This window comes from Symphalangus syndactylus, chromosome 9 (assembly GCF_028878055.3).
Source record: "Symphalangus syndactylus isolate Jambi chromosome 9, NHGRI_mSymSyn1-v2.1_pri, whole genome shotgun sequence".
Classification (NCBI taxonomy): Eukaryota; Metazoa; Chordata; class Mammalia; order Primates; family Hylobatidae; genus Symphalangus; species Symphalangus syndactylus.
The window spans coordinates 60555152-60581003 of record NC_072431.2 but is presented as its reverse complement, the minus strand read 5'-3'; the positions used below and the strand labels follow the sequence as shown (position 1 = coordinate 60581003).

The window sequence follows — 25852 nt, the reverse complement described above, 5'->3', positions numbered from 1 at the left end:
TCCCACAGTGGCTCACGCCTGTAACCCCAGCACTTTGGGAGGTGGATAACCTGAGGACAGGAGTTCAAGACCAGCCTGGGCAATGTGGCAAAACCCCATCTCTACAAATAATACAAAAATTAGCTGGGTGTGGTGGTATGCGCCTGCAACTCCAGCTACTTGGGAGGCTGAGGTGGGAAGATTGCTTGAGCCCAGGAGTTTGAGGCTGCAGTGAGCTATGATCGCACCACTGCACTCCAGCCTGGGTGACAGAGCAAGACTCTGTCTCAAAAAAAAAAAAAAAAAAAAAAAAAAGAAATAATGGTACCGTTTCACAGATTGGGTGGAAATAATGATTTTCAAACTGACAGATGAATTTATTACAAGAGCAAGTTCTTCTGCTGAGACTGTACTATCTGCAACCAGCCTCATCTTACTCCTTATGGTTCTTCAGGTGTCCACTACAAGCCCTGGCATACAGCAAGGACTCGACAGAGTCACTATTGAATAAAAGGACTCCTACAACTGATATGTACTCATTGTAACCTTAGGATGAGGGCTCCTTAGAGGGGCCTTGTGGTCACTTAATTCCTATTTTACACATGGGAAAACTGAGGTTTGTAAGTGAACTAGTGATGAAATTATGTGCTAGAAATTGAGGGATCAGGCTAGGCGTGGTGGCTCATGCCTGTAATCCCAGCACTCTGGGAGGCCGAGGCAGAGGATCACTTAAGTCCAGGAGTTTGAGACCAGCCTGGGCAACATGACAAAACCTTGTCCCTACAAAAAATACCAAAATCAGTCAGATGTGGTGGTGTGCGCCTGCAGTCCCAGCTACTCGGGAGGTTAAGCTGGGAGGATCCCTTGAGCCTGGGAGGTGGGAGGCTGCAGTGAGCCAAGATCGCGCCACTGCACTCCAGCCTGGGTGACAGAGAGAGACCTTGTCTTAATAAAAAATAACAACCCAAAACTGTGGGATCAGAGATAACGGTGCCAACTACAACTAGAATTACTGCTAAGGTTTACTTAGTCTTATTACGTGTCCAGCTTTGCTCTAAGTTATTTGCTCATAATAACTTCCGCATCAATCCCCCAGTTTACAGATGGGGAAACAGAGACTCAGGGACGTTAAGCTCCTTGTCCCCACCACCAGACTGCAGAGCTGGGGTCTGCACTGGGGGCTACGGCTCCAACACCCAAGGTCTTAGCTCCTACGCTGTTCCTTGTCCCTACACAGCATTGAAAGAGAGTCTGGAAACCCGTAGTTCAAAGCCACCTTGATCGAGCTGGGAATGTTTGGGCTAAGAGCCATTTGCGCTAATTTCAGAAAAAGCAAGCTGCAAAAAAGTGGTGTGATACCCACTCTTTCTGCTCTATAAACTCGGTGCAGAATGTTATTTTATTCCCTCTCTGCCTGCCCACCTCTACCATCCCAGCTCATCCTGAACTGTTCCTCATCTTGGAAGGGCACAGTGGAAACCCTCAATTTCTCCGTGTCATTCTGGAGAGGCTCCTGGTTCGGGTCTCCACCCGCACGCCAGCAATCACACCCCAGGCCTGGCTGGGGCATCGTGACTGTGTCTGCGCAGCCTCCACCTCGGCCCTGGATGGATGCCACGCTGGCCTCAGCCCACCCACGCACAGTTAGCAAAGGTCTTCCTTTGACTTTAACAAGCTCCAGCCCCCAGCTGGTCAAAGCAAACCCCACTGAGAAAGCAGTACTGGTTAAAACGTGATTCCCAAAGAGATGCTGAAAACAAAAAGGAGCAAATGGCTGTAACTCGAAGGTGCAGAGGCCAGGCGGGGACAGTCCCCCACGGGGCTGGGGCTACCCACCACGTCTGGTGCCTTCTGGATCTGTGAGGCCAGCTGGAGGGAGTGATTGGCCGATGAGAGCTGTTCCCTTAAGGTCTCCGCCTCTCTCTGAGCCACCTCTGCCCTCTGAAGGAAACGAAACGGGGTGAAAGAGAAAGTACATTCAGTTTAACAACTGACAATTATTACAAGAACATTCATCAATTCATGCCTGACTGACTATAATTGATTTTCCTAAACACTCAACCTAATAAATGCTAGGAAAAAAAACACAGAATGTGATGGATTTTTATTTTAAACAGTACAAGGAAGAAATAATTGAGCGATTATGACAGTAATTTAACGCTAGGAGCAAAGGAATCCCCTGCTGATACTAATACTCCGGCCCACTGAATTTCCCAGACTGAATAAATACAAGTGGAAATCGAGTCTTTTGATTCAATTTCTTTCTATTCTCATAGACCAAGAAGATTTTATTGCGGGATTACTCCTGGGAGTAATTCTCACGGGTAAACAGTGAATTAAAGACACTTTGGCCATTCTCTTCCTAAAAACACGCACAAACAATGTTGTGGTTGTTTTTCTTCAGCAAAGGATTTCCATAAACGCACAGGATGCAAATGCCACTGCTTTTGTAAAGGCTGGGCTTATTTCAACATATTTAACCCTTCACTGGGCAAAGTGTTTTGAATGCTGATCCTGGCATTTTCAGCCACCAGGCCAATCCGAGGACGTAGGCAGGAGGATGGCACAGACCAGTGCTGGGGGCCGCGGGACAAATGAGTGGACTTTTCCATAATTTGCCTGCAATTCCTGAACAAGGAAACCACCACCCCCAGAGAGCAAATGGGGATTTCCCACTGGATGACGAGGACAGGTCACCCCAGTGCCCGCCACCCGACAGGGTGTCTGGGAAAAGACATACCATGGCAAGTTACCCAAACTCACTGAGCTGCCGCCTACCTATCTGTAAAATGGGAACACGGTCCCTAGCCATGGAAGTGCCCGGGACACAGAACTCAGGCAGAGGTCATTTGTGAATGGCCTTGTGCTGGCTTAATACTTAGGACTGAGGCACAGTTCTAAGACAGGTGGGAGACGGTGGTGAATGACATGGGACACGTGGGCTGAGGTGAGTTTTGCTTCTTCCTCCCAGACTTACAGTCCACTGCTAGAAACATTCAATCGGAAAAGCCTGGCCAAAGGCTGGGCGTGGTGGCTCACGCCTGTAATCCTGGCACTTTGGGAAGCCGAGGCGGGTGGATCATCTGAGGTCAGGAGTTCGAGACCAGCCTGGTCAACATGGTGAAACCGTGTCTCTACTAAAAATACAAAAAATTGGCCAGGTGCGGTGGCTCATGCCTATAATCCCAGCACTTTGGGAGGCTGAAGTGGGCAGATCACCTGAGATCGGGAGTTCGAGACCAGCCTGACCAACATGGAGAAACCCTGTCTCTACTAAAAATACAAAATTAGCCGGGCGTGGTGGTGCATGCTGGTAATCCCAGCTACTCGGGAGACTGAGGCAGAAGAATCGCTTGAACCCAGGAGGTGGAGGTTTGCGGTGAGCAGAGATCACGCCATTGCACTCTAGCCTGGGCAACAAGAGCAAAACTACATCTCAAAAAAAAAAAAAAAAAAAAAAGCAGCAAAGCAAAGCCTGGCCAAGCAGCGTTTCCATCGTATGTTTTCTTATTTTGTGGCATGGCAGCGTGTGGCTAACAATGGCTGAGAAAGGACTCAGAAAGACAAACAAGCAGTTGGCCTGCCCTGGAACTGGCTGATTAATCTAGTTCTAGGAGGAGTGGCTTTGGCAGCTTTAAGCAATTCTGTGGCAACAGCATTGAATTTATTTGCCCTGCATACAGACAAATTAGGATTTTTTTTTTTTTTTTTTTTTTTTTTGAGACGGAGCCTCGCTCTGTTGCCTAGGCTGGAGTGCAGTGGCATGATCTTGGCTCACTGCAGCCTCCACCTCTTGGGTTCAAGCGATTCTCCTGCCTCAGCCTCCTGAGTAGCTGGGATTACAGGTGCCCACCATGCCTGGCTAATTTTTGTGTTTTGAGTAGAGATGGGATTTCACATGTTGGCCAGGCTGGTCTCAAACTCCTGACCTCAGATGATCTGCCTGCCTCGGCCTCCCAAAGTGCTGGGATTACAGGCATGAGCCACCACGCCCAGTCAATTTAGGATATTTCTAATGGCAGTTCCATCTGCCCAGGGTGGTGCTGGTGGCCGCCTGCCTTGCCTCTCCAGGACCTCTTGGAATTACATTCAGTTGAATTCATGTGGTGCCTGGCTGGGTCTGTCTAGGCCCAAGCAGGTCACCTCTATCACTATCTCTCGTCCACACTGAATCTAGAACCAGCCATCAGGAAGGTGGTAAGCTGACCTGTATGTCCAGGACTGTAGAGGTGATTTCTGGTTCATGCTAATTAATCAACTTTTTTTTTTTTTTTTTTTTTTTTTTTTTTTTCCTGAGATGGAATCTCACTCTGTTGCCCAGGCTGGAGTGCAGTGGTGTGATCTCAGTTAACTGCAACCTCCGCCTCCCGGGTTCAAGCGATTCTCCTGCCTCAGCCTCTCGAGTAGCTAGGATTACAGACACGCACTGCCACGCCCGACTCATTTTTGTATTTTTTGTAGAGATGGGGTTTTGCCATGCTGGCCAGGCTGGTCTTGAACTCCTGACCTCAGGTGATCCACCCGCCTTGGCCTCCCAAAGAGCTGGGATTACAGGTGTGAGCCACTGCACCCGGCCTAATCAACTATTAAGACTACAGAAAAATGTCCTCTTCAACAAAAAAGATTTTTCCCAGTTTATTTCCAGATGGGTCACGCCAAGTGTTTCTGATGATCACGTCAAATCACTGAAGAGCTTACACCTCCCTTGCTGGTCAGTTCAACTCTTGGGCAGAAAATATCTAAGACTCTGCCCGGAATAAGATGTATTTGGAGACATTTCTTCTGGTCTCTTGGGCTAGAAAACCTATTTCTCAGCCTAGTGGAGAAGCTGTTCTGGTGGCAGCCAAGGAGGTGGCCTCACCACCCTGACTTGTAACACTGGCTCTGAAGTGTTCTGGAATGGCCAGCGCTGGGGAAGTCCCGGGCATCTGGTTACAAGGTGTCCCCGGGAGCCTAGGTGGTCTCAAGCGGGCATTTAGCCGTTCAGAGTGGATACCATCTCATCACAGGGTGATGGTTCACAAAAGAAGGGATCTAGCTGTTGATGATTTCATTTTCTGATTGCATAATTTTTTTCTTTCCTTTCTGGTTTTTTCTTTATTTTTTTTTTTTGATACAGAGTCTCACCCTGTTGCCCAGGCTGGAGTGCAGCGGTGTGATTTTGGCTCACTGCAACCTCCGCCTCCCAGGATCAAGTGATTCTCCCACCTCAGCCTCCTGAGTAGCTGGGATTACAGACGCCCACCACCATGCCCAGCTAATTTTTGTATTTTTTGTAGAGACAGGGTTTCACCATGTTGGCCAGGCTGGTCTCAAACTCCCGACCTCAAGTGATCTGCCCGCCTCGGCCTCCCAAAGTGCTGGGATTATAGGCGTGAGCCACGGAGCGCAGCCTGATTGCATAATTTCTGTGGAGCATTTGCACTTGCAATCAGTTTCCAAGTTCACGGACTGTCTCTCTGTGGCCTGTCTATTGGCGGTCACGGTGGTCAGACTTTTTCACTTTTGGTTTGACTTCGTTACTTTCATGCAACTTTCTGATCACATAGTTATTCAGGATTTCTGTCCTGAGGGCGTCGAAAAAAATACAAAACTCACAAAACGAAGCATCGAGGTGGTTTGTGCGGTGAGACATCCACGAAACAGGAGAATTCAAACTAAAAACAGGCCTAACGGCAGTGAAAGGAAGGAACAGGGAAACAGACACTGATCTGGAGCTGGGATGAATTTGTTTCAGGAGCTGAGAAGTAAGTGTAGCCCATCGTTGGCAGCTGAGGCAGGAAGAAGGGGGCCCTGTGCTGGGTCGGCACGTGGTGACACTGGTTTTGAGGCTCTGGCGTCTTCCTGAAGACCCCTGTTCAACCAGCTGTAGCTGTTTCTAGATCCGGAACCCCAGACGCAAGAGCGGTGGCTGCCCTGAGACATCACTTCCCTGTGGTCACTGCTGGGCTCCTGTTTCCTCCTGTGTCCCTGCAGAGGCAGGGCCACTGGGAGCCCTCGTTCTACTTTTGTGTCTGCCCCACCATGAGAACGGCCCCTTGCCGAGCCTGAGCACTGTCCCGGGAGATCTTTCTTGCTGTTTCTTGCCTATTCTCTGTCACTTGCTGAGAAATCAGAGTAGATGCTAGAAACATGGGGGCGAGGAGGATACTGCTTGCATATCGGTGGTAACCCAGACCACGATGGCAGAAAACAGCCACCCGGCAAGGGGACTGGCGGCCACGGGGCTCACCTGGCGATGCCCGTCACCTGGTGATGGTGTCCAGGACATTGTCATGAAGGTCCCTGGCATGTGTGGCCCCAGGCACACCTCACATCCTCCTCATCTCAAAATGGAAGACCCTTTTGGGGGAAATTACTCTTAGCTGGCATCAGGTTAAACTCTGCCTCCCCTGAGCAGTCACCTGGGAGGTAGCAAGCAGCCAGCGACACCGTGTCTCAGCAAATACAGAGACGGTTTCCACTGCGAGACCCAGGGGAGCTTTATGTCTCTGCGGAAGGTGAAGGAGGCTTTTCTGCTCCCTGGGCTGGCGTCATATTCCTCACTGGGTGATTTGGGGAAGGAGAGCCAGAACCAGGGGTCCACGAGGTCACCTCATCCTAGAGCAAGTTTCACAGGCCCCCCAACCCCTGCCCATCCCTCAAGGGTCCCTGAAAGGCCCCAGGAAGTATGGTAAGTAAATGCTTTTGCTGGGTGCGGTGGCTCACGCCTGTTAATCCCAGAACTTTGCGAGGCCGAGGTGGGCAGATCACTTGAGGTCAGGGGTTTGAGACCAGCCTGGTCAACATGGTGAAACCCTGTCTCTACTAAAAATACAAAAATTAGCCGGGTATGGGGGTGTGCACCTGTAGTCGCAGCTACTTGGGAGACTGAGGCATGAGAATTGCTTGAACCCGGGAGGGGGAGGGTGCAGTGAGCCGGTATCGCGCCACTGCACTCCAGCCTGGGTCACAGGGCGAGACTCCATCTCAAAAAAAAAAAAAAAAAAAAAAAAAAAAAAAAAAAATGCTTTCCCCTAACCGCAGTGCCCCTGACTGGGATGTGAATACAGGATGTAGACAGCTATTTCCAGAGCTCTAAAGTCTGAAAAATTTGACTCATAAAATGTGGTGAGGCATCACGGGAAGGACACAGAGAGGGGTGGGCTTGCAGAGGATAAAGACAGGGCCTTGGGCCACCTGCAGCCTGGTGGGGCGAAGGTGTGGGGAGAGGGCTGGGGGGTCTCATGTGAAACGTGGCCCCAGGCCTGTGGAGAGGTGGTTGTGGTTAGGAATTCTCTTGGGAGGCTCATTTTCTTCTCCCCCTGGAACCAAGAAGAGAGAACCCTCACCATCTCCCCTTTAAGGGCAGACTCCTTCCCCCACCCCGCCAGTTTACACTTTCAGAGTGTGGCCTTTGAAGTCCCTGGTTTTATATGGCAGGGGAGGGGGGTGGTCTCTGATCCAATCTTCCACCCCCTTCTTGGCCCCAGGTTTTGTCTCTTGTTCTCTGCTTGCATGGCCATTAAAACGCAGGCTTGAGGACACCAGAGATGAGCAAGTCCCCCAAGGAACAAAGTAGACCCAGGAGCTGATGATGGGCTGAGGCCCTGCTGCCCTACCCCCAGCATGCAATTACAGCGAACATCTCGACTCCCAGAGGTAACCCCATGTCAGTGACTCTGCAGGAAGGAGGTCAGGAACATCTACCACAGCTGGAGACCAAATGCTGACCACCACGTGTCCCACGCTGATGCTGCACCAGTGGCCAAGGCTTTTGTGCAGACCCACTCTCCGTGGTGAGGGTCAGCTGTGGTTTCCAACCCCTAACCTCAATCTGGAGGGTCCGCCACTAGGGCAGTCTTGTGACATAAACACCAGGCAGGTGAACAGGAGAAGAGCAGCTCACTTCAATGACTCCCTCCCAGCCCCAGTGGGCTACGAGAACATGCCACTGCACTCCAGCCTGGGTGTCAAAGCCCATATTCATTCAGTATATCTTTTTGAGCACCGACTCTGAGCAGGCCTCGTAGGTAGTAAAGAAATGCTGGTTTCAAAGCCGGGCGCAGTGGCTCATGCCTGTAATCCCAGTACTTTGGTAGGCCAAGGCAAGAGGATAGCTTGAGCCCAGGAGTTTGAGACCCAGGCCCACCAGCAACTCGGATCACCACTGCTCAGAAAGGAGGCCCCGGAGGGGCAGTGGGCAGGCCACTTTTTTTCACCGCAAAAAAGCTGTGAATTGCTGAAAGCCCCAGGACGGGGTTTCACACACAGTTCAAAGTGCAAAGCTGTGGCTTCTTATTTACCGTGAAGTCTCAAGAGTTCTGAACCTTTACTGTCACCAATTGGGACAGTAAAGATTTATGCTAGTGCTCTGATGTTCAACAAACAGGTGTGAATGAGGCTTGGACGTAATTGACAGGTGCTGACTGCTCTGCTACTTCTCTATAACAGGAGCACAGTGCTTTAGCAATAAAAGAGCGCTTCAGGTCTCCGTAGAACATTCTAACTACACACCTAGGGAAAACGAATGTTGTATGCCAGTGAGCTAGTAAATTGCTCCTCCTGGGGGTTTCCTGATGGGAAAGGCGTTGGTCCAGATGCCTGCCACCTGCACCAGTGTGGGACCGCGTCTGCGCCCTCCTCTTCCTGCCCAGCCTGCCTCCAGCTCACCTCCGCAGCGATGGCCTCGGCTCAGGCCCATGCCATCTCTCCCAGTACGGTCACAATAGCCTCCCACAGCTCTCCTGGCTACTGGTCTTTCCACTCCCATCTGTTCTCCAATGTATAGCCAGAAAGATCCTTCTAGAACTCAAACCTGATGTCTCAATCCCACCTACGAGTCTTCACTGCTCCCAGGATGAATCCTTCACACTCAGACCCACAGGCCTGGCCAGGTCCCGTCCTACCAGCCCACTCTCCGACCCGCATCTCTGGTGTTGGTTTTGAACTCCCGGGCCCAAGAGATCCTCCCACCCCAGCCTCCTGGGTTAGCTGGGACCACAGGTGCACACCACCATACCTGGCTATTTTTTTAAAACTTTTTTGTAGAGAAAAAAGTCTCACTATGTTGCCCAGGCTGGTCTCAAACTCGTGGGCTCAAGTGATGCTCCTGCCTTGGCCTCTCCAAGTGCTAGTACTATAGGCGCTGCCGCCACCATGCCTGGCTCTGGCAGCTTTTTTCTTAGTTGATGGCCCAGGCCAATGTCCCCTTCTCTGGCTTTCATTTAACCTTCCACTTCTTTTCCTGCTGGAAATATTCTCTCGATATGCCAGGGCTTACATCTTTCCTCCCTGGATGCTTCTCATGCCAATGGGTCCACCTGTAGCTTCACGAAATCCTAGACTTCAGGGTCAAAAGGGACCCTTTGAGCCTTCTTGTTCAATCCCTCCTTCGGTCCACTCTGTGCATGATTCCCCATCTCATGCTCTGTGGGAGGGCTGGCCCGAATCTGCTTGCATAGCTCTGGTGACTGGCAGCTCACTCTCTCCAGAGCAAGCGTCTTTCAGCGTGGCAACTCTGGAGAGCCAGACTGAGGAGGAGCTCCATTGGGAATAAGCTTTCTGGACCGGGCGTGGTGGCTCACGCCTGTAATCCCAGAACTTTGGGAGGCGGAGGTGGGTGGATCGTTTGAGCCCAGGAGTTCAAGAGCAGCTTGGGCAAACATGGCAAAACCCCGTCTCTACTAAAAACACAATAATTAGCTGGGTGTGGTGGCATGTGCCTGTAATCTCAGCACTTTGGGAGGCTGAGGTGGGCAGATCGCTTGAACCCAGGAGTTACCTCTACTAAAAATATGAAAATTAGCCGTGTGTGGTGCCATATGCCTGTAGTCTCAGCTACTCGGGAGGCTGAGGCTGGAGAATCACTTCAACCCAGGAGCGGGAGGTTGCAGTGAGCCAAGATTGTGCCGCTGCACTCCAGCCTGGGCAACAGAGCAAGACTGTCTCAGAAGCAAAAACAAAAAAGTTTCCTCTCGCCAGCCTCTATGCTTGGCTGGGGTCTACAGGGGTCTCTCAGAAAAAGCCTGGCTCCGTCCCCTGGCCTTTCTTTCTGGTCGGCTCTTGAGAACTACAAGGACAGAACCCACAAATGCCCCCATGACCCTTCCCCCTTATCTTTTTGTGTCCCAGATTCCTGAAATTATTCCTCTTGCTCCTGCTGTCCAGTGGTGCTGCTGTCTTTCCCTGCTACCCCAAGATTAGGAACGTCTCCGAACCCCCTAGTTCCTTTTATGGTAGAGCCCCTCCCTGTCCTGGCCATGAAGTCGTGTCTGAACGCACTCCAAGGAGCTGTTTTCCTTACAGTGTGGCTTCCAGTCTAAAATGGAATTTCTGGCCGGGCGTGGTGGCTCACGCCTGTAACCCCAGCACTTTAGGAGGCCAAGGAGGGCAGATCACCTGAGGTTCGAGACCAGCCTGACCAACATGGTGAAACCCCGTCTCTACTAAAAATACAAAAATTAGCCAGGTGTGGTGGTGGGTGCCTATAATCCCAGCTATTTGGGAGGCTGAGGCAGGAGAATCGCTTGAACCCAGGAGGTGGAGTATGCAGTGAGCTGAGATCGTGCCATTGCATTCCAGTCTAGATGACAAGAGTAAAATTTCATTTCAAAGAAGAAAAATAAATAAATTAAAAAAAAGGAATTTCCTAGGCATGGACTCATTGCTGCCAATGAGCAGAATCACCACCTCCTTCATTCTAGAAAATGTATTTCTATTAATACAGCCGTATCAGGCTATAAACTCTAGCTGAGTTGTTGGTGAGAACTCGCCTCTACCCCTCACCACCCTTTCCTGAAGGCAGGACTTTACAGTTCCCCCAAAACCTGTGCTTCTTCAGCAGCTACGGAACTAACATTTATTTAGGTATCTACTTCTGTTTTTTTTTTTTTTTTTTTTGAGATAGGGTCTCACTCTGTCACCTAGGCTGGGGTGCAGTGGTGCAATCATAGCTCACTGCAACCTCTACCTCCTGGACTCAAGCGACCCTCCTGCCTCAGCCTCCCGAGTGGCTGGGACTACAGGCACACTGCCACGCCCAGCTAACTTTTGTATTTTTTATGGAGATGGGGGTCTTGTTAAGTTGCCCAGGCTGGTCTCAAACTCCTGACCTCAAGTGATCCGCCTGCCTTGGTCTCACCAAGTGTTGGGATTATAGGTGTGGGCCACTGCGCCCGGCCACCATCTACTTTTTACTCTGGCATTTTACCTCGAATCCTCAAAACAACCTTGCAAAGGAAGCATTAGCTAAATTCCCTTCCTTTCTTTCAAACATTTTTAACATATTTTAAATCGTGGTAAAATACGCAAAGCATAAAATTTACCATCTTAACCATTAGCATACTTTTCAGTAGCGTCAAGGACGTTTACGTGGTTGTGCAATTAATCCCCAGAATGTTTTCATCTTGCAAAACCAAAACTCTGTACTTATTTAACAACAACTTCGTATTTCCCTCCTCCCCTCGTCCCTGGCAGTCACCATGGCACTTTCTGTCTCTCTGAAGTTGGCTCCTCTAGATACTTCATACAGGTGGAATCATTCGGTATTTGTCTTTTTTTGTGACTGGCATAATGGCCTCAAGGTTCACTTTTCTTTTGATTTTTTTATGACCAAGAAATTTAAGAGATTAAGAGACCCGTCAAGGCCACACAGGAAATACCGAGTTAGGAACTGAATCTGTGTTGTTCTGGAGTTGGCACCTGTCCCTACGACCCTGTCTGGTGTCTCCTAAGACTGGGGTCCACCGAGTGGCTTCGGCACCTTGAGAAGTGCGTTCGCTTTGCCAAACTTCTTAGGTACCTGGGGACTGCCTCTGAGACCACAGAGAGTCTCTTCCGGATAGTGCACTGATATTCACAGGATAAGGCTCTCCCGTTTAACAAACCAGGCTCTCCTGTTGGGCACGTTAGATTGCCCAGAAGTGCCATCTAAAGGCAAGGCATGCCCAAGACTGGCCTTGAGGGGAGAGGTGGAGTCTTTGGAAACTTGAGAAATAGGAATAGTGATCTGTGATGACGGTAACTCCTTCCAGTAACTACCGTTTTTTTTTTTTTTTTTTTTTTTTGAGACATTTTCTCGCTCTGTCGTCCAGGCTGCAGTATGGTGGCGTGATTGGCTCACTGCAACCTCTGCCTCCCGGGTTCAAGTGATTCTCCTGCCTCAGCCTCCTGAACAGCTGGGATGACAGGTCCATGTCACCGCATCCGGCTAATTTTTGTATTGTTAGCAGAGACGGGGCTTCACCATGTTGGCCAGCCTGGCCTCGAACTCCTGACCTCAAGTGATCCACCCACCTCAGCCTCCCCAAGTGCTGGGATTATAGGCATGAGCCACTACACCCGGCCCAAAGCTCTTTTATTTTTAAATTTTATTTTTATTTATTTATTTATTTTTTATTTATTTTTTTTTTTGAGACGGAGTCTTGCTCTGTGCCCCAGGCTGGAGTGCAGTGGCGCGATCTCGGCTCACTGCAAGCTCCGCCTCCCGGGTTCACGCCATTCTCCTGCCTCAGCCTCCCGAGTAGCTGGGACTACAGGCGCCCACCACCATGCCTGGCTAATTTTTTGTATTTTTAGTAGAGACGGGGTTTCACCGTGGTGTCGATCTCCTGACCTCGTGAGCCGCCCGCCTCGGCCTCCCAAAGTGCTGGGATTACAAGCGTGAGCCACCGCGCCCGGCCTAAATTTTATTTTGTATTTTTTTGAGATGGAGTTTCTGCTCTGTTGCCCAGGCTTAGATCTCGGCTCACTGCAACCGCTGCCTCCAGGGTTCAAGTGATTCTCCTGCCTCAGCCTCCTGAGTAGCTGAGATTACAGGTGCCTGCCACCACGCCTTGCTAATTTTTGTATTTTTAGTAGAGATGGGGTTTCACCATGATGGCCAGGCTGGTCTCAAACTCCTGACCTCAAGTGATCCACCCACCTTGGCCCCCCAAACTGCTGGGATTACAGGCGTGAGCCACCATGCCCGGCTGGGGGACCACTTTCTTTTCAGAGCAACAGCAGCACTGGCTAAAGCAAAATGTTTTCCTGTTCTGTGGGCTCCTGTGGGGAGGAAGGGGTTTTGGGGATGGCTGAGTTTTCCAGGAAGCAGAGTGTTTAGAATCACCCAACACCATGTGCCTGATCTGTGCCGGACACTGTGCTGGGTACTTGCCACAAGGCCTCTCTGAGAACCAAGTGTCAGCCAAAAGGGAGCCATCAGCTGAGAGCCCTCTTTGGAGCAAGTGGCTGTGACCCATGAGAACGTGGCGGTAAGGAACTCTCCTAGGATAATTCCATGGTGGGATGTCTACACTGTCACGGATGCCACAGCTACACAGATGGGTGTTTAGAGACGGAGTAAGGAAAAGGAGACAGTTACCATTTTGGAGGGGATGTTCACCATGGGATGTCTGAGATGTTGGAACCACATCAAAGACTTTGCCAAGGAAATGGTTCCTGGGACTTTTTATGTCTTTTCCTACTTCTCACAACATCAGAAGAAGCATCAACATTGAAAGCGGTCAGTAAAAAACGGAAGGACAACCGGCCTTCTAACTTCGGGTGACGCATCTTCCGAGATGCCAGAAACGGGCCCGCTATTGTGGGTTTTAGGACTAAAAGCGTCCAGGGTCCTACCTGGTTTGCCCTTTCAAGGTCCGTCATGATCATTTCAATCTCGTCGGCCCTAGGAGGGTGAGAGGGAGACAGCAGGTTAGTCACAAGGAGACCAGCTCAGGGGGTGACTGATGGGTCAGCTTCCTAGCTCAGGGCTCGGGAAGGGCTGTGCAGACCCGTGAGCCAGCAGGAGGAGGTGGGCTCACACTGGGGGAAGAGATGTGCTTGCTGACGCCATGCGCTCTTTTGATAATCACGTGTCTGGTGCGCATGGGGTGCCTGCCTTTGATGGGGTCCCAATCTCATTGGGGAGGCATAACCATAAAAATATAAAATACAGCATGTCCTGCCAAGGGTTCAAAAAGAGCTCTGAGCAGAGTGCTCTGAAAAAAACAGAGGGAGAGATAAATTCTCTTTGTGGGAGGGAATCAAGGAAGGCTGCAGAGGAGGTGACAGGTAAGTGGGGTTTTGAAGGATGAGTAGAAGTTTGCCAGGCTGGGGGTGAGAGGAGGAGCTGGGGAAAAGCTACTTTAGGAAAAGGCACTTGGCAGTGAAAGCCTCACCAGGAATGAGGAAACCAGGAGAAGGTGGCCAACTGGAGGTGAGGAGGGCAGGTAAGGATGGTGACACAGGTTGGGGGACTGTACAGGCTGCAGTGCAGACAGCCTGGGTTCATTGCTATGGCCCAGCCTGCTCGTAAAAGCAATTGTCCAGGTTCTGTCTTTCCCTTTTTCTGTTTTGAAAGTACTTCCTTGAGTAATCTGAAGGCAAATACGCGAATCCAACACAGAGCATCATGAGAGAGGAATGCGGAGAGTGCTTTTATGTTTGTATGTTTGTTTGTTTTGAGACACAGCTCTGTCGCCCAGGCTGGAGTGCAATGACGCGATCTCGGCTCACTGCAACCTCTGCCTCCTGGGTTCAAGCAATTCTCCTGCCTCAGCCTCCCGAGTAGCTGAGACTACAGGCGTACACCACCATGCCCGGCTAATTTTTGTATTTTTAGTACAGACAAGGTTTTGCCATGTTGGCCAGGCTGGTCTCGAACTCCTGACCTCAGGTGATCCACCCGCCTCAGCCTCCCAAAGTGCTGGGATTACAGGCATAAACCACCACGCCCAGCCTGGAGAGTCCTTTTGAGAAGGGCACGGTCAACTCCAAAAGCCTATGGGAGGTTAGAGCAGGACACCCGGGCAGACCACCACCCCAACGTCTGCAAGCAGGGCCTGAGGATGGTCTCTGTTAGGAGGCCACAGGCTGGAACTGTCTGTGACCCAAGGAAGGTTTTTTAGCATGCCCAAGGGCCGTGGAGCCAATGTAACGGCCCCAGGGACCTAGTTGGGGTTGAGGGCTCTCATGCTGTGGCTCTGAGTCCACACGCACCTGCACTCTGCTGCCTTCAGGATGCAATCCTTCCTTCAGCCACACGCACGGCCCTTCTACACCAAGGCTCCTTTCTCCTCTTGGCCTTACCCGCCACTCATTCTCAGGACCCCTGTGCTCCAACAACTCCCATCTCGTGCGGGACCCCGAAAAGCCAGGCCTTCCTCGGCACTAGGCCTCCACCTGCACTGCCTGCCTGAATGCCTTCTCGTCCCAGGGAACCTCATCTCCTACTTCCACCCCCTCTGCCCTTCCCAGACCCTCTCAGCAGCTCTGTCTCAGGAAGTGGCACTGTCCCTAGTCCTAGCTTCCAGGTTTCAGTTTTCATTGGGTGCCCACACTGTAAGCTCTCTCTGAATGCTGGGCCATAGGTCCCTTTTGCCCTATATCCCTAGAATTTGTCCTGTATTCACAGGGCTGCATGTCACGTTGGATGCCAGAGTCCTGGATGTGGTCCATCCTGTCAGCGACGGGCAAGTCTACTCCTGGGGACAGCCCAGGGTGCCGGACAGGCCTGGCAATGAGAGCTCTGTCCTTCTGAAACCTGCTCCATGGTCCCAAGGAGGCAGGTCCAAGTGAGAGTACCCACCCACCCTGCTATGGTTTGTCTCCACCAAAACTGCTACTGAAATTTGATCCCCAGTGTGGCGGCATTGGGAGTTGGGGTCTCGAGGGAGGTGTTTGGGTCATGGGGGCGGATCCCCTCATGAATGGCTTAGTGCCATTCTCCTGGCAGTGAATGAGTTCTTGCTCTGGCCAGACTTTAGGGATTGGATGAGTTCCCTTGAGAGTGGGTTATCATAACGCCAGGAACCTCCCTGGGTTGTCCCTCTTGGCACGCACCCACCTCCCCTTTGACCCTATCCGGCATGTTATGACGCAGCACGGAAGCCCTCGCCAGGAGCTGGGGCCATGTCCTTGAACTTCCCAGCCTGCAGATCCGTGAGCCAAATAAACCTATTTTCTTTATAAATCACGCTGGCCTCAGGTGTTCTGTTGCAGCAACAGAAAACGGGCTAAGGTACACCCTTGACGCTGAGAGTTGGAAAAACTGTCTCTGGGCCCCTGGGCTGGGGAATTTTTGTGGCCTGAGGCTTTTGCAGCCTTTAACTGCACACAGTGATTTGAGGTAGTCTTATCAACTCCCAACAGCCTGAATAGGGTAACAGATGCCTTGTGATCAGGTTCAATGTTCACTGTATCTGTTTGAAATAATATCCGGCTTTCAGACTGGTCTGAGAAAAAGTCTGAAAAAGCCTGTCAAATGGCCTAGTTAAATGAAGCTATTTTTAGGATGATTTCATGAAGAAGGCAGTGTCTCTGTAAGATAAATACCCAAACTGGGCCTCTGCAATACAGTGCTGGGTGCAGGGAGTGGGGAAGGGACGGGGCTGCTTAAATGATGAAACATCCTACTGTAACATCTCAAAGTGAAACCTCCAAGAGCTGACAGAAAAATTGCTGTGCAAAGATAGTCTCATACTACAAATGGTAATTAAAAAAATTAAAAGCGTCAAGGGTCTTAAAACATATCAGAAAAGGATAATCACCAGTCAATGCAGAAAGCTGTGACCTTGATGCCCTGTTGATGAAGAATTCAGAGTGCAACTCCTTCAGACACAAAATAAAAGCTTGCAAACTTTTCTTAAGGCAAATTGCAAGGATTTTTTTTTTTTTTTTTTTTTTCTTTTTGAGACAGGGTCTCACTTTGTCACCCAGGCTAGAGTGCAGTGGCGTGATCTTGGCTTACTGCAACCTCTGCCTCCTGGGCTCAAGCAGTCCTCCCGCTTTGGCCTCCAGAGTAGCTGGGACTAGTAGCATATGCCAGCATACCTAGCTAATTTTTTTTTTTTTTTTTTTTTTTTTTTGTAGAGACAGGGTTTCACCATGTTGCCTAGGTTGGTCTTAAACTCCTGGGCTCAAGCCATCCACCCGCTTCGGCCTCCCAAAGTGCTGCGACTATAGGTGTGAGCCACTGCGCCTGTCCCAAATCACAAGTTTTGAACACAGTTTTGTACTTCAGTTAGTTACCTATCGTGTATTTCCAATGTCCACATACACAGGTCGAAACTGCCCTGGCTACCGTCATTCATTCATTCACTTGCTCCACTAGCGTTTCAGACCCCTAAAAGTTTCCTGGTGCTGGAATGGGCACATAGAGATGCAGGCTTGGGTCCTGCGTATCTCACCAATGTCGTAGATTTAAAAGATGACAACGAAAATACATAGCTGCTGCATACCCACAACAAGATGTGCAGAGGTTGACAATTGCCTAAATCCTCCTTTGAATGCATCAGCAGAGCTGGCTGCAGAACTTGGGAGGTGGATGGGAACTGGTCGGGCTGGTGAGTGAAGAGACACTGAATGTGGGTCTAGGTGAGGACTTTTCCTAATGGCTCCAGTGTGGCCCTATATAAGCCCTCTCTTTCTTTAATTCTGGCTATTTTCATTTGAATACTTCTATTCTGTTTGAGACTACTGTTATTTGGATATTGTTGGCATAGCTACTTCTGTCCTCCATGTCATTCAACTTTTCTATTTTGCTATTTCTTTATCCTTTTCTTGCTGCCTTCTGGATCAAGGTTAACTTGATCTAACTGGCCTTTAGCAATTTATTTATTTATTTATTGACAAGCTGGAGTACAGTAGTGTGATCACGACTCAAGGCAGCCTCAATCTCCTGGGCTCAAGCGATCCTCCCACTTCAGCCTCCCTAATAGCTAGGACTACAGGTGCATGTCACCATGCCTAGCTAATTTTTCTATTTTTTTTTTTTTGGTACAGATGGGGTTTTGCCATGTTGTCCGGGCTGGTCTTGAACTCCTGGGCTCAAGCGATCCCCCCACCTCAGCCTCCTAAAGTGCTGGGATTATAGGTGTGAACCACTGCACCTGGCCTATTTTCTACTTCCTCTTTCTGGAATTCCTATTAGGTGGATGTTGGAGCTCCAGAATTGATCTCTAATTTTCTTTTCTTTCTAACATCTACATCTTTTTAGTTACTTTCTGGGAAATATCTTCATCTTCGTTTTCCAGGCTTGTGTTGATTCTTTTATTTATTTACTTAAAAAAATTTTGTTTATAGAGACGTGGTCTTGCTATGTTGCCAGGCTGGTCTCAAACTCCTGAGCTCAAGCAACCCTCCGGCCTTGGCCTCCCAAAGTGCTGAGATTCCAGGCATGAGCCACCAGACCCAGCTGGCAATGTATCCTTTCTTCTTTGCTCGTAAGTTATTCAATTTTTTACACTGTTACTTCCACTTGGTCCATTTGAAAATTACCTGTTGGTTTCGCTTCACACTGCCAGTATCTTCCTCTGTTTCCCTGAGTGCCTTTGTGGTGCTGACTTTGTCTTTGTGGCCCAGCTGTCCTGCCTCATATCACACCCACTGTTGGGGTCTGGGTGTGTCTTTCAGAAGCACTGCTCTCCTCTGGGGACCAGCTGTTTTTGCCTGCGTGTTTGGGTCCTCCAGGGATACCAGCCGCTCTTTCTGGCAATGTACATGGTGGGAGGACAGAGAAGCCAGCCCTGCTGTATGTCTCTCAAGTGAATTGAAGGAGAGAAACACATGGTAGGCATTCAATGCTTTTCTGCTGAAGATAGGAAGGAAGAGAAGGGGATGGCCCCAGTCTCCAAGATGCCTCGCTGATGCCTCCTCCCTGCTGCTTGTCAACCAGGAAAACCCTCTGGCCAGGGAGCTTACTTAGCCTTGACTCTTCCGGGAGCAGCAGCAACAGGACGACGCCGTCTCCCTGGGTGCAGTTCCCTGATCTTGGGAGTGTGGAGCTGAAAAGCTGGAGGCATGGCTGCCTGGGGGTGCCAGCCCACCCCTGGCTGCTTTCATCCACTCCTCACTTGGGGCCTGGTGTTGCCAGTAGCCAAAGGCCCAGGCATAGAGAAGAGCAAGGTTCCAGGGGCCCAGCTTTACACAGAGGCCGGCTTGGCAGGGCTGGGGTCCATGCGGGTCGAGTCCAGTTCCTGCCAGGTTTATGGGGCCTGGGTGGGGCTTGGGCACCTCCTGGAAAGTGCACACTTTCTGGGGTTCTTCTCAGATAGCACATGGCTTTGGATTTTCATCAGGACACCTAATATCTGGAATACCACGCCTCATCTCCAGAAGATTTCACGTCACTTATAAAAAAAATCAGTCCCACTGACGCGGGAAGGTGCAGACTTGGCAGTGTGAGGCAATCCCTGGAAGTGAATTTCAAGTTTTCCATCTCCTGGTCAGTTGCGCTTTGGTTACTAAGCAACTGCTAAACGGACCAAAATATTGAATGTGATAACAAGGACTGCACTTACCTTTCATGACGAAAGCAACTCTCTTTTCCCCAAGCTTCCAAATGACAATGACGACGCCACACTCTGCAGTTGCAGGGCAGGCCTATTCCATACCAGGGATTGTGGTGACAGCTGGGCCCGGAGGGGCTGCTGTCTCCATTCACAGAAAGGACCAGAAACCACAGGAGGAGACAATGGGAGGAACCAGGGATGCAGCTGGCGAGGAAACGTTCTGATTATTATTTTAAAAGTTGGCTGGGCGCAGTGGCTCATGCCTGTAATCCCAGCACTTTGGGAGGCCAAGGCAGGTGGATCACCTGAGGTTGGGAGTTCGAGACTAGCTTGGCCAACATGGTGAAACCCCGTTTCCACTAAAAGTACAAAAATTAGCCGGGTATGGTGGTGCATGTCTGTAGTCCCAGCTACTTGAGGGGCTGAGGCAGGAGGATCGTGAGCCAAGATGGTGCTACTACACTCCAGCCTAGGTGACAAAGTGAGACCCTGTCTCAAAAAAAAAAAAAAAAAAAAAAAAAAAGTCCGTATGTTTGTTATTCATTTTTCTGAGAATTCTTTTTTATTTTTGATACAGGGTCTGGTTCTGTTGCCCAGGCAGGAGTACAGTGGTGCGATCATAGCTCATTGTAGCCTCCAACTCTTGTCCTGAGCTGAAGTGATCCTCCTGCCCCAGTCTCTTGAGTAGCTGGAACTTACAGGTGTGCACCATCAAGCCCAGCTAATTTAAAAGAAAAATTTGTTTTTTAGAGACAGGGGTCTTACAATGTTGCCCAAGCTGGTCTTAAACTCCTGAACTCAAATAATCCTCCTGCCTTGGCCTCCCGGGTAGCTGGGACTACAGGTGTGCACTGCCACACCTAGCTAGTTTTTTCTTTTTTGTAGAGACAAGGTTGATCTTGCTATGTTGCCGAGGCTGGTCTTGAACTCATGGCCTGAAGAGATCCTCCTGCCTTAGTTTCCCAGAATGCTGAGATTACAGGCCTAAGCCACTGTGCCTGGCCCGTTATTAATTTTTCTAAGGAGGTATTCTTTTTTAAAAGCCGAAAGAAAAATACAACTAGCTGAGTAAGTGCGATTGGGGCTTTGAGAGATGTGAAGTGTGGCCATCAGTGTTTGCAGACCAGGACCAAGGAGGCGGGTCTTGCTTTGGGGCACCTCCCAACCAGTTTTTTTTTTTTTTTTTTTGAGACAGAGTCTCGCTCTGTCGCCCAGGCTGGAGCGCAGTAACACAATATCAACTCACTGTAGCCTCCACCTTCCCGGTTCAAGTTACTCTCCTGCCTTTGCCTCCCAAGTAGCTGGAATTACAGGCGCAACCAATCACAGCTAATTTTTGTATTTTTATTTTTTGAGATGGAGCCTCGCTCTTGTTGCCCAGGCTGGAGTGTAATGGCGTGATCTCAGCTCACTGCAACCTCCATCTCCTGGGTTCAAGCGATTCTCCCTGCCTCAGCCCCCCGAGTAGCTGGGATTACAGGCATGCGCCACCACACCCGGCTAATTTTTGTATTTTTAGTAGAGACGGGGTTTTACCGTGTTGGCCAGGCTGGTCTTGAACTCCTGACCTCAGGTGATCCACCTGCCTTGGCCTCCCAAAGTGCTGGGATGACAGGCGTGAACCAATGCGCCCAGCCCCACCCCAGTCTTAATCATCCACTTTCTCTCCAAACTGCTGCCTCCTCTCCCCACTGAATTAATCCTGCCTGACAAACTGTCTGCAATAAGTAATACAAAAATGCCCAGGGGTTAATACCACAACTGTAAATGTAATCTTGGAAGCAAAGTAATGAATTAAATGGCATGTGGTTTCATGGTGTGAGTGCCAACAGTATTCCAAAGATTTTTCATTCTCTTCATGCTGAAGGCTCAACTAACCACATCAGTATCTGCAGCTTGACATTGGTCTAAAATCATTTATTTTCCAAAGTCCGTAATAACCGCACATATTGTTTGCTCATCAAAATGATTTATTATAAAAATTTAGATCTCTCACCTTTTTATGAGCGGACAAAACAGCTTCCACTGATCTATTAACCTGCCCGGTATTATGCTCGGCTCTGACTTCAAATAGCGAATAATTTCAGTTTGGCCTGGAATATGTAGTTTGTTCAATCAGTTCACTACAGATCATTTCAGGGTATTCTCTGGGCTAACACACAGTTTTTATGAGGAACTGAAAAGGACATGGTCAAGGTCGATGGAAGGAAAATTATATCCACGCTAGAAATTCTAGTATTTACTTTCATGCGAGCCTCCTGGGGGCTAACGCGTGGCATCGGGGCATGGTGTTGGCGCATATTTCAATACCCAAATAAGCACGCTGGCATCAGGAGCTGTTAAAGTATATCTACAAGGCAGTTGGAAAAACATACAGAGCGGTCTTCAAAGACTAGTGTATCTTCTTAGACTTGATTCGTAAGCCAATAGCCTTGGCCGGGCCCAGTGGCTCACACCTGTAATCCTAGCACTTTGGGAGGCGGAGGTATGTGGATCACTTGAGACCAGGAGTTTGAAACCAGCCTGGCTAACATGATGAAACCCTGCCTCTACTAAAAATACAAGTTATTAGCTGGGCATGATGGCGAGCGCCTGTAATCCCAGCTACTCGGGAGGCTGAGGCGGAAGAATCGCTTGAACCCCAGTCGCGGAGGTTGAAGTGAGCTGAGATCGTGCCACTGCACTCCAGCCTGGGTACCAGAGCAAGACCTTGTCTTAAAAACAACAAACAAAAAAAACCCACCAATAGTCTCAATACCAGATCATAAAGTTCTTTGGCATTGAAAGGAGAAATATCTACAGATTAATTCTTCCTGCTTTAATAGAAAAGCTCCAGTTAGGTTTGATCAAGCAAACTCTCCCCTTCCACCCCAGGGCTGCACGTGATGACCTGCTCTGTCCTTAAGGGGGGTCATTTTTCACCACGACGTACGCTGCAGGTGAGGCTTCCTTAGCACAGAGGGTAAACGGACAGAGGTGGGGCTCACTGGACCTCGTCTAGAAAGAGCAGGTTGCTGAAGCAGTGGAGACAGGGCCAGGCTCTGAGAAAGGTCACTTGGCTCTGGGTCTGGAATCCCCTTAACTCGGGGGGTCAAAGAATTGGGCAAGGGGTGGGGGACAAACCTATAGGAAAAGCTGATTGGAGCACAAACGCCTGATCTTACGGAGAGGAAGGGCTGGTCTGCAGTCTCATGCGAGCCAGGGCAAGATTACTCCCAGCAAAGGCACCTGCTGTGGCTGTCGCGCCCTGATGGCGATGGGCCCAGCTCAGACTGAGAGAGGGTGGTCTCCCACCAATAACGCCCATGGGGCACCTACCATGAACCACACCTAAGGAAAACAAACGTTCCAGGGGAGGAGTGGGAAATGGCATAGTGGTGCTGGGACTCCCTTCTCGCTAGCACACAGGAGTACATCCTGCACTTCCTAGGAGCTCAGCAGGGATATACCGGGCATGGGTGGGTAGGTGGGCAGGGACCCCCTTCCTGTCTACCCAGTGGGAGGTGGAAGGAAATGGCAGCCACCAGCGATTCAGCACAGTGACATCCCAGAAAGTGGTACAAGGGCCTCTGCAGACACCAGGAGAAACAGTATCCCGGAGTAGGGGACATCCAGTCTGTACCCTGGAGGATGAGGACAGATTTACTGAGCAGGGGACTCTGGGGCAGAGAGGTACGGCTGTCTAGAGAGAGAGGCCACAGGGAAACGGAAGCCTGTTCAATTTTGTAACAACTTTTCAGTGGCTCTCTCGGGGTTGCGAGGCATCCTGTGACCCCATCTGCAAATAAAGATGGCAGAGTCTCTTCCCACTCCCTTTGAATACTTCTTATCTCACGACAGAATACTACTCAGCCCTAAAAAGGAATGAGTTAATGACATTCACAGCAACCTGCGTGGGACTGAAGACTATTATTCTAAGTGAAGTAACTCAGGAATGGAAAATCAAACATTGTATGTTCTCACTCATAAGCGGGAGCTAAGCTATGAGGATGCAAAGGACTTTGGGGACTCGGGAGGAAAGGAAGGGAGGGGGGTGAGGGAAAAAAGACTATATATTGGGTGCAGTGTATACTGCTCATGTGATGGGTGCACCTAAATCTCACAAATCACCACTCAAGAACTTACTCACGTAACCACACACCACCTGTTCCCCTAAAATCCAAAATCTTCGTCTTTCTTTCTCTTGGACAACTGAACTGACCAGTGCTTCCATGAACTATCTTAAATACAAGAGAATCCTGGTTTGGGGCCTGACTGATATGTGGGTACCAGATCTAATGGCTCACCATGAAGCCATATTGCTGAATTTTGGCTTTATATATACATATATTATATATATAACACATACATTAATGTGTAGTTACATGTGAAATACATAATTATATATATATACATTTATTAATGAAATATCCAACCTTATTCCTGTTTTACTAAGATTTTTAAAATAAAAGATGGGCATTTCTTTTTTTTTTTTTTTTTTCTTTTTTTTGATATGGAGTCTCAGTCTGTTGCCCAAGCTGGAGTGCACTGGTGCAATCTCAGCTCACTGCAACCTCTGCCTTCGGGGTTCAAGTGATTCTTAAGAATGCCCCAGCCTCCCTAGTAGCTGGAATTACAGGTGTGCACCACCACGCCTGGCTAATTTTTGTATTTTTAGTAGAGATGGGGTTTCACCATGTTGGTCAGGCTGATCTCGAACTCTTGACCTCAGGTGATCTGCCTGCCTCAGCCTCCCAAGGTGTAAGGATCACAGGTGTGAGCCACCGTGCCCAGCCTCTTTAGTCCTGTTCTGTTCCTTGGAAGCACCATGCTTGTCCCACCTTCAGGCCTAGGAAGACATTCTAGGTCTCAGCCCTCCTGGTCCTCCTCTGAGAGGCCTCTCCACAGCCACACTCTCCATTGTCCATTCATTTTGTTTCTGCTGCATTTATTCCCGTCTCAAAGTCTCTTGTTCGTATATTGATTACTTGCTTATCCACTGCCATAGTTCCAGAGAACACAGCAGGTACTCACAAAATAGTGGTTGACCAAATATGCAAATTTATTTACTTATTTATTTTTGAGACGTAGTCTCGCTCTGTCGCCCAGGCTGGAGTGCAGTGGGGCAATCTCGGTTCACTGTAACCTCCACCTCCTCAGCCTCCCGAGTAGCTGGGAGTATAGGCATGTGCCACCATGCCCGGCTAATTTTTCTATTTTTTTAGTAGAGACCAGGTTTCATCATGTTGGTCAGGCTGGTCTCGAACTCCTGATCTCCAGTGATCCACCTGCCTCGGCCTCCCAAAGTGCTGGGATGACAGACGTGAGCCACTGCACTGGCCCAAATATGCAAATTAATGACACCTGTGATACCTGAGGTCCCCTCTCTTCTTGACAGCCATTCACTGGCTGGTATTCTAAAGGACAGAAAGGGTAGAATTCTTTTGCCAAATTGTAAATACGACTTTTAAGGAAAGAGCCTACAAGATGTTATTGCAGAAGGAAAATGATTCGCTTTTCAGTGCCTTTGAAAAACAAGGCAATAATAGTCTTGGGGGAGAAGTATAGAAAGACCCAGAATTAGGCTTCTTTTTGTCCACTGCACTGTGAGGTCCTGGAGTGCAGAACCAGGCGGCCCGGCTCACCACTCATCACCCAGCCCCGTGCCCAACACGGATCTGTGAACCAGGTCAGGACTGAAGACACGGAAGCTGATGGGGAATGGGAGGAGGGGAGGAGAGAGTGTTTTTCGGGGAAAGGTTTTCTTGGCAGCCGTCATCTGTACGACTTGCCCTATCTTTCGTTTTCCACCCAAGGTTAAACCACTTCTGCTTTGGCAGGAGTAGAGGGGAGGACGAAGCCATCTTGCATCTTCCAAGCCCCGGATCAAATGTGTCACACTCCAGGGTGGCCCCACCCCTCCCCAATCAAAGGCCTGGAAAGACAGTCGGTCCAGTCTGTGGAGCTTTATCCCTACAGATAACCTTCTGGAAATAGCGGTTTTCATTTTTGCTGGAAGTAACACTGTGCTGAGAGACAGTTAAACGGCCAGGATTTCACCTCTGCCTGCTCAGAAATTAACCAGAATTTGTTCTCTGTAGATTACCATTATACTAATTTAAATGATACAACAATAATGATTAAAAACAAGTTTAGACCAGGCGTGGTGGCTCATGCATGTAATCCCAAGCACTTTGGGAAGCTGAGGCGGGTGGATCACTTGAGTTCAGGAGTTTGAGACCAGCCTGGCCAACATGGTGAAACCCCGTCTCTACTAAAAATACAAAAATTAGCTAGGTGTGGTGGCGTGCGCCTGTAATCCCAGCTACTAAGGAGGCCGAGGTGGGAGAATTGCTTGAACCTGGGAGGTGGAAGTTGCAGTGAGCAGAGATCGCGCCACGGCACTCCAGCCTGGGCGACAGAGTGAGACTCTGTTTAAAAAAAAAAGAAAGAAAGAAAGAAAGAAGAAAAAACAAACATAAAAACGAGTTTGGTTAAGCCTCATCTTTTCAATCCCAAACAGGAAGAAAATTTCCTCTCCTGCCCCACTATTTAGTTGACTTGTTCATGGGAAACGATTTCAATAAAATCTTCCTTTAGCTCAGTCTGAGTATAGCTGATGAACTGAATGAAATGAC

General features: G+C 49.4%; 1 protein-coding gene across 9 annotated transcripts in view; it reads right to left on the bottom strand.

Moving 5' to 3' along the window:
- CUX1 (cut like homeobox 1) overlaps window positions 1-25852 on the bottom strand; it is a 465511-nt gene that overhangs the window by 113405 nt on the left and 326254 nt on the right. For all 9 annotated transcript variants that reach the window (XM_055292664.2, XM_055292665.2, XM_055292668.2 and 6 more), the window contains 2 exons: window positions 13582-13630; window positions 1816-1920 (listed from right to left, as the gene is read on the bottom strand). In XM_055292664.2, the coding sequence (XP_055148639.1) occupies window positions 1816-1920; window positions 13582-13630 (154 nt within the window). The remainder of the gene's footprint in view (window positions 1-1815; window positions 1921-13581; window positions 13631-25852) is intronic.